The following is a 14,693-nucleotide window of genomic DNA, read 5'->3' as shown; positions in this document are numbered from 1 at the left end:
GCCAGAAAGGCTGCCTGCTATGTACTGGCTATTGGGCACGCTGCAGCGACGCGATAAACTACTCCCGCTCAGGCAGGAACAATAATTATCAAGCCGCAGTCGCTACAGTGACACCCAAAGGCCTGCACAGTACGGTATCACTGCCACCAGCCTCGATTAAACGGGTCCGAAGCTAACCCAACACAGTAGCGTAATTTCCCTTCAAGAGACAGGGTACGTTTTTAGAGCAGGGAGAAAGAACTGGCATGAAATAATATACCCCACAAAATGGAGGCAGTGCTTTATCAAAATATTTTACAAAGATGTTACAAATGAGACAATTGCAAATATGTACAAGGTAATTATGAAAATAAAAGGATTAAATGAAGAAAAGATAACACTCACATATTGCATTGCAGGCAACCATACGTCCCAGCTCATTGGACGTGCTCAGGGCTCACAGGAAAAGACAAGAAGACTGAGCTGGGGATCCTGCCACAAACTTAAAACCTGCAGCTAGTGACATCACAGAAAGGCTGGCTTATCCAGACCCTCCTCTCTCTACATTCTGACTAAGTATAAGCTAAATCTTTCTAAGACTTGTAATTCCGCTACTGCACATATCATAGTTGTAACAAACCCAGCATTCATCTTGGATTACCATGGGCTTTCTAATGAGATCAAATATGTCCTATTATTTACCGAGCAATCCCTACTTCTTCACCCGATGGAGTTAGACGCCCGTGTTTAGAGGGATGCGTAGATCCACCGAGGGAGAATAAGAAGATATATCTACCATTTTCCTATCTTACATAGTCTGCCTAATATCTTACAAAAATGGAACAAATTACTTCCATGATTCTGGAATCTTCTCTAACAGTTCCAGCTAGAGCAGTTGGGAGGGGGCGAGTAACTTTCTTCAGAGCCTGGAATTTATGGCACGGCCACAAAACCCCCTTCTGCCTTAGATTCAGAAACTCACAGGGAAGCAAAGAGAACCAGAGAGAGGGGGGGTTTAGCCCCCGCAGGCTAGCAAGAAAACTGACTTATGATATTTCATACCATATCGTGACAATAATGCACCCCCATAGGCAGCCTCTATAGTATAATGCAGCCCTTAATATAATGCAATCCCATAGGCAGCCTCTAGCATAATGCAGCCATTAATATAATGCACCCCCATAGGCAGCCTCTATAGCATAAAGCAGCCCCTAATATAATGCACCCCCATAGGCAGCCTCTATAGTATAATTGAGCCCCTAATATAATGCACCCCCATAGGCAGCCTCTAGCATAATTCAGCCCCTAATATAATGCACCCCCATAGGTAGACTCTATAGCATAATGCAGCCCCTAATATAATGCACCCCCATAGGCAGTCTTTATAGCATAATTCAGCCTCTAATATAATGCACCCCCATAGGCAGCCTCTATAGTATAATGCAGCCCTTAATATACCTGCATACGCAGCCTCTATAGTATAATGCAGCCCTTAATATAATGCATCCCCATAGGCAGCCTCTATAGCATAATGCAGCTTTTACTATAAAACACCCCCATAGGCAGCCTCTGTAGTATAATGCAGCCCCCATAGGCAGCCTCTTTAGTATAATTCAGCCCCTTATATAATGCACCCCCATAGTCAGCCTCTATAGCATAATTCAGCCCCTAATATAATGCACCCCCATAAGCAGCCTCTATAGCATAATTCAGCCCCCAATATAATGCACCCCCATAGGCAGCCTCTATACTATAATGCAACCCTTAATATAATGCACTCCCATAGGCAGCCTCTATAACAATGCAACCTTTAATATAATGCACCCCCATAGTCAGCCTCTAGCATAATGCAGCCATTAATATAATGCACCCCCTTAGGCAGCCTCTATAGCATAAAGCAGCCCCTAATATAATGCACCCCCATAGGCAGCCTCTATAGTATAATTGAGCCCCTAATATAATGCACCCCCATAGGCAGCCTCTAGCATAATTCAGCCCCTAATATAATGCACCCCCATAGGTAGACTCTATAGCATAATGCAGCCCCTAATATAATGCACCCTCATAGGCAGCCTCTATAGTATAATGCAGCCCTTAATATAATATACCTGCATACGCAGCCTCTATAGTATAATGCAGCCCTTAATATAATGCATCCCCATAGGCAGCCTGTATAGTATAATGCAACCTTTAAAATAATGCACCCTGTGACAGAGTGAACCCTGTTAAAGCTAGTGGGCTCTGTGTGTGCGCTTCAGGATGCGCTTGGAGGCACAATTATGATGTTGAATTAGGGACTGGCATTATTGTTGTAGGTGTTGTAGGTCCTGAAAGAGGTCAGGTCTGTGTTGGAAGCTCCGGCGAGTGGAGACTTCCTGAAGAGGACGTGGAGAGACTGTGGACCTGGATGGTCGGTGTTGGAAGCTCCTGTGAGTGGAGACTTCCTGGAAGCACCTGGTGAGACCATGTACATGCAGAGCCTGGGATGGCTTCTTTGTTTGCGAATCCAAGACTGACAAGGAGTCCGCTTGTGGAGCAGAGCTCCTGAGAGGTAACCCCAGGTATGGGGAAAGAACTATGTGCACTGACAAAGGTCATTTACTGAACTGCGCCATCGCCCAGTGACTGGAGAGAGACAGGCTTGACTAGTGAATGCTTTGTAAAGCCATACGTGATGAAGTAATGGACTATGTGTAAGCCGGTGATAAGCAACCTGGCTTACGGAGGGGTTTATGACGTTTCAATAAACCATATGGACTGTTTTGTGTGAAAGAACTGTGCCTGACTACGTTAATCCGCTGCCAAGCGAGTGTTCCCCAACACAAACAGTAGGCGCAACACCACAACCCCCATAGGCAGCCTCTATAGTATAATGCAGCCCTTAATATAATGCAACCCCATAGGCAGCCTCTATAGTATAATGCAGCCCTTAATATAATGCACCCCCATAGGCAGCCTTTATAGCATAATTCAGACCCACTAAAAAAAATTAAACCAATACTCCCCTATCTTCCAGGTTCCTCCGCTGCTCTGAGCGCACGCACATCTCCTGCCGGGCGCCAGGTAGTGATGTCACCGTGACCCCCTGTCAGTGTCGGCGTTAGTGATATCAGACGCTGAAAGGGGGATAATGGAAGAGGGAGCATAACACTCCTTCTCTCATTATTGTGGTTAGCTCTATCAGAATCTAGCCGATACAGTTGAACTTGCGATGATGGGCGGGGGGCACACTGCTGGCACCAGGCCCCCCGCCTGCTTAAGGGCCCCATAGCGGCCGGGCAGCAGAGCAGGGAGATCTATTGTCCCTGCACTGCCGCAGAATGTAACTGTATGTGCACACTGTGCACGCCGATACAGTTACAGTAACATAGCTTCGGGTGGGCCCCCTCAGAGCACAGGGCCCGGGGCGACCACCCCCTCTGCCCCCCCGGTAGCTACACTGCTGCATAACAGCTGTGGACAGGTTGTGGCTTAGCTGGATCTCAAGCCCACATTAGATCCATTCTAACAACTGCAGGATGAGAGGACAGAAGCCCAAAGAAGTTCTCACAAAATGCAATTATTTCTCTCCTAATTCCAGCACAATAATGTAGATACTAGTGATGAGTGAGCCGCTCTCCACTACTCGATCAGGCATCGGGGGCTCGGACAAGCTTGTTACTGGAGTGACTATCGCAGGTGATGGAGCGCCATACTCGAGTTCCCAGCCAATAAACACGCCGGGATTGCCTGCCATACACGGTAATGACGTAGCCATGTTGGCTACTGGCGTTACTGTGACTGTCCGGCTGCATCTCGACATCTATGCAATGTGCACAGCCAATTTTTTTGTACCATACTTTGGCTTTTCTCATGGCACTGTAGGGTTTGGGGACCTGATCTGAGAGTTCTGAACCACCCATGTACCGATTGTAATCCAAGTTACAATCTGGCTTTGGGACTTGTATTGTGGTACCACGAACAGTGACAAGGGACCTGTTTTCACAGTGTATAGTGGTGAAGATAAGGACATCCCTTTTGTCCTTATAATTGACCACCAGCATGTTGTCGATGCACTGGGCTCGGCTTTTGCCTTTTCTCTGCGTTTTCCCAATTAGTGGCTTATGCAGGCCTCTCTGAATTTTTCGCATGGCGCCGCAGGCAACTTTACCTCTCGCAGAAAGGGTCTTGAAGAGGGGGATGCTGGTGTGAAAGTTATCAATGTAGTGATGATAACCCTTATCCAGCAGTGGGTGCATCAATTCCCACACAATTTTCCTACTCACCCCCAGGACAGGGTGGCATTCAGGGGGGTAATCTGGGTGTCTTTTCCCTTGTAGACCCTAAATCTGTGTTTACCGTATGGTACTCTCGTACAGTTTAATTCCATACCTGGCCCTCTTACTGGGCAGCTATTGTTGAAATTTTAGCCTCCCATTGAAATGAACCAGAGATTCATCTATAGAGATGTCCCTTTGGAGGTTGTACGCCTCAGCAAATTTTCTGCTGATGTGTTCAACCACTGGCAAGATTTTATATAGACGATTAAAGTTTGGATCATCTCGGGGAGGACACTGCGCATTATCACTATAATGCAATCATTTTTGGATCTCTTCAAATCGTGTCCTTGTCATGGCCATACAGAATATTGGTACTGTAGAGTATATCAGTACTCCAGTATCGCCAAAGCTCTGGATTTTGGATTACCGTATATACTCGAGTATAAGCCGACCCGAGTATAAGCCGACCCCCTAATTTTGCCACAAAAAACTGGGAAAACTTATTGACTCGAGTATAAGCCTAGGGTGGAAAATACAGCAGCTACCGGTGAATTTCAAAAATAAAAATAGATGCTCCATACCGTTCATTATGGCCCCATAGCTGTGCCATATAGTGCTCTGCACCGTTCATTATTGCCCCATAGCTGTACCATAGAAAGCTGTGCCATATAGTGCTCTGCACCATTCATTATTGCCCCATCGCTGTGCCATATAGTGCTCTGCACCGTTCATTATTGCCCCATAGCTGTACCATAGAAAGCTGTGCCATATAGTGCTCTGCACCGTTCATTATTGCCACATCGCTGTGCCATATAGTGCTCTGCACCGTTCATTATTGCCCCATAGCTGTGCCATATAGTGCTCTGCACCGTTCATTATTGCCCCATAGCTGTGTCATATAGTGCTTTGCACCGTTCATTATTGCCCCATAGCTGTGCCATATAGTGCTCTGCACCGTTCATTGTTGCCCCATAGCTGTGCCATATAGTGCTCTGCACCGTTCATTATTGCCCCATAGCTGTGCCATATAGTGCTCTGCACCGTTCATTATTACCGCATAGCTGTGCCATAGAAAGCTCTGCACCGTTCATTATGGCCCCATAGATGTACCATAGAAAGCTGTGCCATTGCTGCTGCTGCTGCAATAAAAAAAAAAAATGACATACTCACCTCTCTTGCTTGCAGCTCCTCAGCGTCCCGTCCCGGCGTCTCTCTGCACTGACTGATCAGGCAGAGGGCGGCGCGCACAGTAGTACGTCATCGCGCCCTCTGACCTGCATAGTCAGTGCGGAGAAACGTCGGGAAGATGGAGCGGCGCCCGGCGTGTGGAACGCGGACAGGTGAATATGTAATACTTACCTGCTCCCGGCGTCCCGCTCCTTCCCCCGGACAGCTGGTCTTCGGTGCCGCAGCCTCTTCCTCTATCAGCGGTCACCTTTACCGCTCATTAGAGAAATGAATATGCGGCTCCACCCCTATGGGAGTTGAGTCCATATTCATTTCTCTAATGAGCGGTCCCACGTGACCGCTGAACAGGGGAAGAGCTGCGGCACCCGGAGACCGTGGGACGGGCAGGGGGAGCGCCAGGAGCGCCGGAAGCAGGTAAGTATGCCTCAGCACCCTCTCCCCCTCACCCGCCGACCCTGCCGCCGACCGTGACTCGAGTATAAGCCGAGAGGGGCATTTTCAGCCCAAAAATTTGGGGTGAAAATCTCGGCTTATACTCGAGTATATACGGTATTCCCATATGCAGCACAATTCCTCAAAATGTCATCATCTCTGCTGCATTTACTTGGGTCCATCTGGCATATGATGACATGGGATTTTGGGTGAAAAATAGATTGGCATACAAGTTTGTCTGGGCCAACATAAGATTTATTATTTCCTCACTGAAAAAGAATTTAAAGAATTCAATTTCAGTGAGGCCAGTGGTGTCAAACTGGATTTTTTAACTGCTGATCAAATCCGGGATGACGGGCTGATAATTTTCGGGAGATGCAATCTGTATAGGATCGATTGTTGGAGGGGTTGCCTGGGTCCTAGTGTGCCTTGTTGGGGTTCTTTCCTAACTAGATGAGGACGACTAAAGGAATGTGGGATCTTCCTCACTGGCTGAATCCGTCTTGGAGGCAAGGAAAGCGTATGCCTCCTCTGGTGAATGCCGTCTTGACGAATGGGCCATTTTTATTTTATCTTTCAAAACCCTGGGGATGTTTGTGCAAGTGGTGCTTTACACGTGTAATATGTGGAGCTTATGTATAGGATACTATTTATTAAAAAACAGCAGGTTAAGACCCCAATATCCACAGGTGTCCCTTCTAATTGGGGGAAACTATCACCTCTAATAATTCTCGGAGGAGTGACTGCTCCAGTAAGGAGGGAAATAGGAGAGCAGGGCAGGCCAGACAGGTGCTGGTAGTGGGGGACTCAATTATTAGCGGAACAGATAGGGCAATCTGTCAAAAAGACAGGGATCGTCGAACGGTGTGCTGCCTACCTGGCGCTCGAGTCCGACACATCGCTGATCGGGTTGACAGGTTATTGGGAGGGGCTGGTGAGGACCCAGCGGTCATGGTGCACATTGGCACAAATGACAAAGTTAGAGGTAGGTGGAAGGTCCTTAAAGATGATTTCAGAGAATTAGGCTGCAAGCTGAAAGCAAGGACCTCCAACGTGGTATTTTCTGAAATACTGCCTGTACCACGTGCCACGCCAGAGAGGCAACGGGAAATTAGGGAGGTTAATAAGTGGCTCAAGAATTGGTGTAGGAAGGAGGGGTTTGGGTTCCTGCAGAACTGGGCCGACTTCTCAGTTGGCTACAGGCTTCTACGCTAGGGATGGGCTGCACCTCAATGGGGAAGGTGCAGCTGTGCTGGGGGAGAAAATGGTTAGAAGGTTGGAGGAGTGTTTAAACTAGGGAATGGGGGGGAGGGTATTCATTTTATAGGTGGGGAAGATAGTGCAGATAGAGACCTGGGCACAAATAAGGAAGTTGGGGGTGGCGGAGGCATGGGGGGTGGGGTTAGAACAGTTAGTAATTTAAGAAAGAATAGAGGTACAGAGAGGAACATCAAGTGCATGTATACTAATGCCAGAAGCCTCGCCAACAAAATGGACGAATTAGAACTAATGTTGTTGGAGCATAATTATGACATGGTGGGGATATCTGAAACATGGCTGGATGAGAGCCATGACTGGGCTGTTAACTTGCAGGGCTATAGCCTTTTCAGAAATGACCGTACAGATAAGCGAGGGGGTGGGGTGTGTCTGTTTGTAAAATCGACCTTAAAACCCATCCTGCGTGATAATATAGGTGAATCTAATGAAAATGTAGAGTCCCTGTGGGTGGAGATAAGGGGAGGGGGAAAAATAATAAATTACTGATAGGGGTTTGTTATAAATCTCCAAAAATAATGGAAGCAATGGAGAATATCCTTGTAAAGCAAATAGATGAAGCTGCGACTCAAGGAGAAGTCATTATTATGGGGGACTTCAACTACCCTGAAATAGATTGGGGAACAGAAACCTGCAGTTCCAGTAAAGGTAATCGGATTTTGACAACTATGAGAGACAATTACCTTTCACAACTGGTTCAGGACCCAACAAGAAGGGGGGCACTGCGAGACCTAATATTAACCAACAGGCCAGACCGCATATCAAATATAAGGGTTGGGGGTCACTTGGGGAATAGTGATCACAAAATAATAAGTTTTCATGTCTCCTTTAATAAGATGTGTAGTAGAGGGGTGACAAGGACACTAAACTTCAGGAGGGCAAATTTCCAACGGATGAGAGAGGATCTTGGTGCAATTAACTGGGACGATATCCTGAGACATAAAAGTACACAAAGAAAATGGGAGACATTTATTAGCATCCTGGATAGGACCTGTGCACAGTATATACCGTATGGGAATAAACATACTAGAAATAGGAGGAAACCAATATGGCTAAATAGAGCTGTAAGGGGCGCAATAAGGGACAAAAAGAAAGCATTTAGAGAATTAAAGGAAGTAGGTAGTGAGGAGGCATTAAATAAATACAAAAAATTAAATAAATTATGTAAAAAGCAAATCAAGGCAGCAAAGATTGAGACAGAGAGATTCATTGCTAGAGAGAGCAAAAATAACCCCAAAATATTCTTTAACTACATAAATAGTAAGAAACTAAAAAATGATAGTGTTGGCCCCCTTAAAAATAGTCTGGGTGAAATGGTGGATGAGAATGAGGAAAAAGCCAATATGCTAAATGACTTTTTTTCATCAGTATTTACAAAAGAAAATCCCATGGCAGCCAATATGACTAGTGATAATAATTCCCAATTTAATGTTACCTGCTTAACCCAGCAGGAAGTACGGCGGCGTCTAAAAATCACAAAAATTGACAAATCTCCGGGCCCGGATGGGATACACCCCCGAGTACTGCAGGAATTAAGTACAGTCATTGATAGACCATTATTTTTAATCTTTAAAGAGTCCATAATAACAGGGTCTGTACCACAGGACTGGCGTATAGCAAATGTGGTGCCAATATTCAAAAAGGGGACAAAAACTGAACTCGGAAATTATAAGCCAGTAAGTTTAACCTCTACTGTGGGTAAAATCCTGGAGGGCATTCTAAGGGATGCTATACTGGAGTATCTGAAGAGGAATAACCTCATGACCCAGTATCAGCACGGGTTTACTAGGGACCGATCATGTCAGACTAATTTGATCAGCTTCTATGAAGAGGTAAGTTCCGGTCTGGACCAAGGGAACCCAGTAGATGTAGTGTATATGGACTTTTCAAAAGCTTTTGATACGGTGCCACACAAATACATAAAATGAGAATAATGGGGATAGGGGAAAATATGTGCAAGTGGGTTGAGAGTTGGCTCAGGGATAGGAAACAAAGGGTGGTTATTAATGGAGCACACTCGGACTGGGTCACGGTTAGTAGTGGGGTACCACAGGGGTCAGTATTGGGCCCTCTTCTTTTTAACATATTTATTAATGACCTTGTAGGGGGCATTCAGAGTAGAATTTCAATATTTGCAGATGACACTAAACTCTGCTGGGTAATCAATACAGGGGAGGACAATTTTATATTACAGGCTGACTTATGTAAACTAGAAGCTTGGGCTGATAAATGGCAAATGAGCTTTAATGGGGATAAATGTAAGGTCATGCACTTGGGTAGAAGTAATAAGATGTATAACTATGTGCTTAATTCTAAAACTCTGGGCAAAACCGTCAATGAAAAAGACCTGGGTGTATGGGTGGATGACAAACTCATATTCAGTGGCCAGTGTCAGGCAGCTGCTACAAAGGCAAATAAAATAATGGGATGCATTAAAAGAGGCATAGATGCTCATGAGGAGAACATAATTTTACCTCTATACAAGTCACTAGTGCGACCACACTTAGAATACTGTGCACAGTTCTGGTCTCCGGTGTATAAGAAAGACATAGCTGAACTAGAGCGGGTGCAGAGAAGAGCGACCAAGGTTATTAGAGGACTGGGGGGGTCTGCAATACCAAGATAGGTTATTACACTTGGGGCTATTTAGTTTGGAAAAACGAAGACTAAGGGGTGATCTTATGTTAATGTATAAATATATGAGGGGACAGTACAAAGACCTTTCTGCTGATCTTTTTAATCATAGACCGGTGACAGGGACAAGGGGGCATCCTCTACGTCTGGAGCAAAAAAGGTTTAAGCATAATAACAGACGCGGATTCTTTACTGTAAGAGCAGTGAGACTATGGAACTCTCTGCCGTATGATGTTGTAATGAGTGATTCATTAATTAAATTTAAGAGGGGACTGGATGCCTTTCTGGAAAAGTATAATATTACAGGGTATATATATTAGATTCCTTGATAAGGCGTTGATCCAGGGAACTAGTCTGATTGCCGTATGTGGGGTCGGGAAGGAATTTTTTTCCCCATGATGGAGCTTACTCTTACCACATGGGTTTTTTTGCCTTCCCCTGGATCAACATGTTAGGGCATGCTAGGCTATGGGTTGAACTAGATGGACTTAGGCCATGTGCACACGTTCAGGATTGTTAGCGTTTTTTTCGCGTTTTTTCGCTATAAAAACGTGATAAAAACGCGAAAAAAAACGCTTACATAAGCCTCCTATTATTTACAGGGTATTCCGCATTTTTGGTGCAAATGTTGCGATTTTTTTCCGCGAAAAAATCGCATAGCGGAAAAAAAAGCAACATGTTCATTAAAAATGCGGAATTGCAGGGATTCCGCACACCTAGGGGTCCATTGATCTGCTTACTTCCCGCACGGGGCTGTGCACACCATGCGGGAAGTAAGCAGATTATGTGCGGTTGGTACCCAGGGTGGAGGAGAGGAGACTCTCCTCCACGCACTGGGCACCATATAAGTGGTAAAAAAATAAGAAATAAAATAATAAACAGTCCTATACTCACCCTCGATGTCTTGCCGCCTCCTCGCACGCTGCCGTTCGGTTTCTGTACCTGGTGTGCGCTGAAGGACCTCGCCGAATGACGTCACTGTCCTGTGATTGGTCGTGAGCGGTCATGTGACCGCTCACGTGACCGTGACGTCACGGGAGGTCCTGTGCGCACAGACCAGCTATACGGAACGGACGCCGGTGAGATGTCTGGGTGAGTATAAGCATTTTTTTATTTTTTTTATTATTTTTAAACATTCTATCTTTTACTATAGATGCTGCATAGGCAGCATCTATAGTAAAAAGTTGGTCACACTTGTCAAACGCTATGTTTGACAAGTGTGACCAACCTGTCAGTCAGTTTTCCAAGCGATGCTACAGATCGCAGGGAAAACTTTAGCATTCTGCAAGCTAATTGCGCTTGCAGAATGCTAAAAAAACGCGAAAAAAACGGAAAAAAAACGCAAAAAAAAAAATGCGGATTTCTTGCAGAAAATTTCCGGTTTTCTTCAGGAATTTTCTGCAAGAAATCCGCAACGTGTGCACATACCCTTAAAGTCTTCCTTCAACCTTAATAACTATGTAACCTCTAATAATCCTCGGACAGTTCTGACAAGCACAGAAATCTGCCCCTTTATGGAGGTGACAGAAAGTCTGTTTAGTCACTTTAGCTTCATAGTATCAGCTCTAATCCAATGGGGAGAGAGCGATTTACCCTGAAGAGTCACAGATTGTGGGGTTGTTATAAAATGTTATATTTAGGTTTTTTTTTCCTGTTGTCTCCTTAAAAGAATCACAATGGTTTTGTTTCTTTTCAACTGATAGATACAAACGACCCAACTATGAAAGACGGGAACCAAGGAAACATGTATTACTCTCATTGTATGTATGGTGCCCCTTTCTTGGCCCCCACACACAGTATAATGTTCCCACAGTACTACCAACCTCAATATTATTTTTGTATTCAAGATAACGGAATGGAGAAAGTCAGCACTCACACCTTTTAGAAGATGCTTCAGTTCTTCTACTGGTCCATGCTCATAGTCCAGTGGAACATGGACCAGTAGAAGCGCAAATTAAGCCTGAAACGTTCATTGTCCGTCAGGTCTTTTTTTTTGGAAATCACTGAACCTGCCGCCATGCTGCTAGCACTGTTGCAGTTTTTGTCATTGTCCTGAATCAAATGAAAATTAAAAAGGATTGAAGTATCTTCTAAAATGGGTGAGTGCAGATTTTCTTCATTCCATTGTCTTGATTATAAATAGCCTCACGGATAAGCACCACCCTGAAGATTTAATTTACTGGAGGTTGTAACATTGGTTCAATGTGTCCATATGCTGGGTAAAACTTTCTATTTGGTGCCTCAACACTTCACTATAGTTATTTTTGGAATATTTTCACACCTTTTTTTTTTGGTGTTTTTCACGTACTATATGGAAGCCTACATGTAGACTTTGGCATCAAATAACTCCTGTCTTGGTGTTTTTATAAAAAAGCTTTTATAAAAGCCTCAAACTTCTGTGTGTGAATCAGACTTGAGATGTAACGTGATAGAAGATTACAGTGCGGGGAAGACGGGAAACCTTCATATAGAGGCCGGTGGGGATGGAGTCAGTGACCGACTCTGGACAAATCTGTTTCTAGAGCCGTAGTAGGAGATGAAGATGTCGTCCTCATCATGAAGTAGTTATTTCTCCTGTCACGTGTAATGAATATCTCCTGCAGTATTACTAATGCCGATTCCAGTGTCGGTAAATGAGACGAGAATTAGCGTTATGGAAGATGAGTCTATGAGGAACGTATTCAGCTGCCGACTCCGAGGAAGAAACTGCTTGTATATATATATAGGTTTTATTAGTAGATGTAAAGAAGGAAACTACATACTGTAAAATAATAAATCTCCTCATATGTTTCCCTTATTATCTCCAGTAATTGTATTGTTACACAGGATTTTTATGATGTTACATCGGCTCATCTTCTTCTCAGTCAGGTCTCTACAATATCGGATCCTCTCAGTGAAGATCATCTATAAAAGAGAATTTTCCTGATTTACCCATCAAAGATGGATATGGACAGAAACAAGATGGTGGAGAGGATAATACTCCTCACCCTAGAGATCCTCTTCCGGCTTACTGGAGAGGTGAGAGATTCTGATGACGTCACATTACATCATTCTTATCTATGGGAATAACACATGGACAGAACTGGAGAGGTGAGGACTCTGGAAATGTCTGTAGTGAGATTTATTAATGTGTCTCTCCATAACCAGGATTACACAGTAGTGAAGAAGACCTCTAGTGAGCGCTGTCAGGACCCTGTGTCTGAGGGATGGGGAAAACTCCTGAACCCAATCACGGGACCTCCACCTCACCCGCTGATGCATGAGGACATCAATGACGAGAAGATCCTAGAACTCACCTACAAGATGTTTGAGCTGTTGACTGGAGAGGTGACACTGCTGGGAATGTTGGGACATTATACAGTATCACTATGAAGGGATCGGGGGATGACGGTATTATTGTATGTGTCAGGTTCCTATAAGGTGTCAGGATGTCGCCGTCTATTTCTCCATGGAGGAGTGGGAGTATTTAAAAGAACACAGAGATCTGTACAAGAACGTCATAATGGAAGTTCCTCAGCCCCTCACATCACCAGGTAATAGACAGGACTGAACACACACAGTCTATAATTATCTGTATGTAAAGAATGAATTCAGTCAGTGTATGTGTTTCCTCCAGATCTATCCAGTGAGAGGACAAGAGAGGGGAGATGTCCCCATCCTCTTCTTCCACAGGACTGTAAACAAGAAGATCCCAATGTTCCTCAGGATCATCAGGTAGTTATGTAGACGGCTGTGAAGGTCTTGTGCTCAGTCTTGTTTTATCCACCAGTATCATATGTTTTATACTTTTGTAATGAGAACGGTGGAGATGGCAGGATTAGAGCTGACCATAGATGTGACTTTCTCCATCTGTCTGTGACTTTTACTATATTTGTTTCAGGACAAAGATCTGACCCATATTAATACTACAGAGACATATGTGAGGAGTGATAAGCGGTGTAAAGAGGAGATTCCCACATATGACTACTCAGGTGAGTGGTAACCACTAAATACAGAGAAGTCACAGATTTTTCTGAGACATCGGCTGTGGCTGCTTTATCGGTGGTGTAGTCCGTCCGTATTACCATGGTCACCATTTTGCATTTAGACCACAGCCCTTTTCTATATAACTTACAACCTGGAGGATCCACAAACCCCCAGGATTAGAAGACGCTGACCGTTTCTTGCCAAGATCTGTAAATCACAAAGTCAAACAGCGTACGTAGAATGTGCTGATAAGAACAGAAAGCGGAGGGTAATGATGCTGTTGGCATTCTAGAACCCTGAGATCTTATTGGATGCATCTACCTTCTCTCCCTTCTGTGCTGGTGAATGTGATCTGTCATGGTTCTCAATGGCAAGAGAACATAGTAAAGCATACAAAAAGGACTAGCTCTTGGAAGATGGGAACTCGAGCTGACTGTGAGCTAAACCTACCGCACAACTAACAGTGGCCGGGTAGCGTGCCTACGTTTTATCCCTAGACGCCCAGCGCCAGCCGGAGAACTGACTGACCCTAGCAGAGGAAAATACAGACCTGGCTTACCTCTAGAGAAATTTTCCCCAAAAAGCAGACAGTAGCCCCCACATATATTGTCGGTGATTTCAGAGGAAATTGACATACGAAGTATGAAGATAGGTTTAGCAAATTGAGGTCCGCTTACTAGATAGTAGGAAGACAGAAAAGGGAACTTCACAGTCAGCTGAAAACCCTTTCAAAACACCATCCCGAAATTACTTTAAGACTCTAATATCAACTCATGACACCAGAGTGGCAATTTCAGCTCACAAGAGCTTCCAGCCTCAGAAATAATCAATCACAGAGAACTGGAACAAAAATGCAAAACAAACTTAGGACTACAAGTCCAACTTAGCTGATAGTAGTCTAGGAGCAGGAACATGCAACAGAAAGGCTTCTGGTAACATTGTTGGCCGGCATAGAAATGA

General features: G+C 44.6%; 1 protein-coding gene across 4 annotated transcripts in view; it reads left to right on the top strand.

The window, feature by feature from the left end:
- The window catches only part of LOC143766452 (uncharacterized), a 43,495-nt gene that overhangs the window by 4,946 nt on the left and 23,856 nt on the right, over window positions 1–14,693 (top strand). Inside the window, exons 2-7 of one of the 4 annotated variants that reach the window (XM_077254164.1) lie at window positions 399–555; window positions 12,632–12,785; window positions 12,915–13,094; window positions 13,177–13,300; window positions 13,384–13,481; window positions 13,648–13,738. In XM_077254164.1, the coding sequence (XP_077110279.1) occupies window positions 12,708–12,785; window positions 12,915–13,094; window positions 13,177–13,300; window positions 13,384–13,481; window positions 13,648–13,738 (571 nt within the window). In that variant the 5' untranslated portion in view covers window positions 399–555; window positions 12,632–12,707. Of the gene's footprint in view, window positions 1–398; window positions 556–10,570; window positions 12,786–12,914; window positions 13,095–13,176; window positions 13,301–13,383; window positions 13,482–13,647; window positions 13,739–14,693 lie in introns of those variants that run through there. The other 3 variants (XM_077254165.1, XM_077254163.1, XM_077254162.1) reach the window with 3 other exon arrangements.

Source organism: Ranitomeya variabilis, chromosome 4 (genome assembly GCF_051348905.1).
Source record: "Ranitomeya variabilis isolate aRanVar5 chromosome 4, aRanVar5.hap1, whole genome shotgun sequence".
Classification (NCBI taxonomy): Eukaryota; Metazoa; Chordata; class Amphibia; order Anura; family Dendrobatidae; genus Ranitomeya; species Ranitomeya variabilis.
The sequence above is the reverse complement of the archived record's forward strand: the minus strand, read 5'-3'. Positions and strand labels throughout refer to the sequence as shown.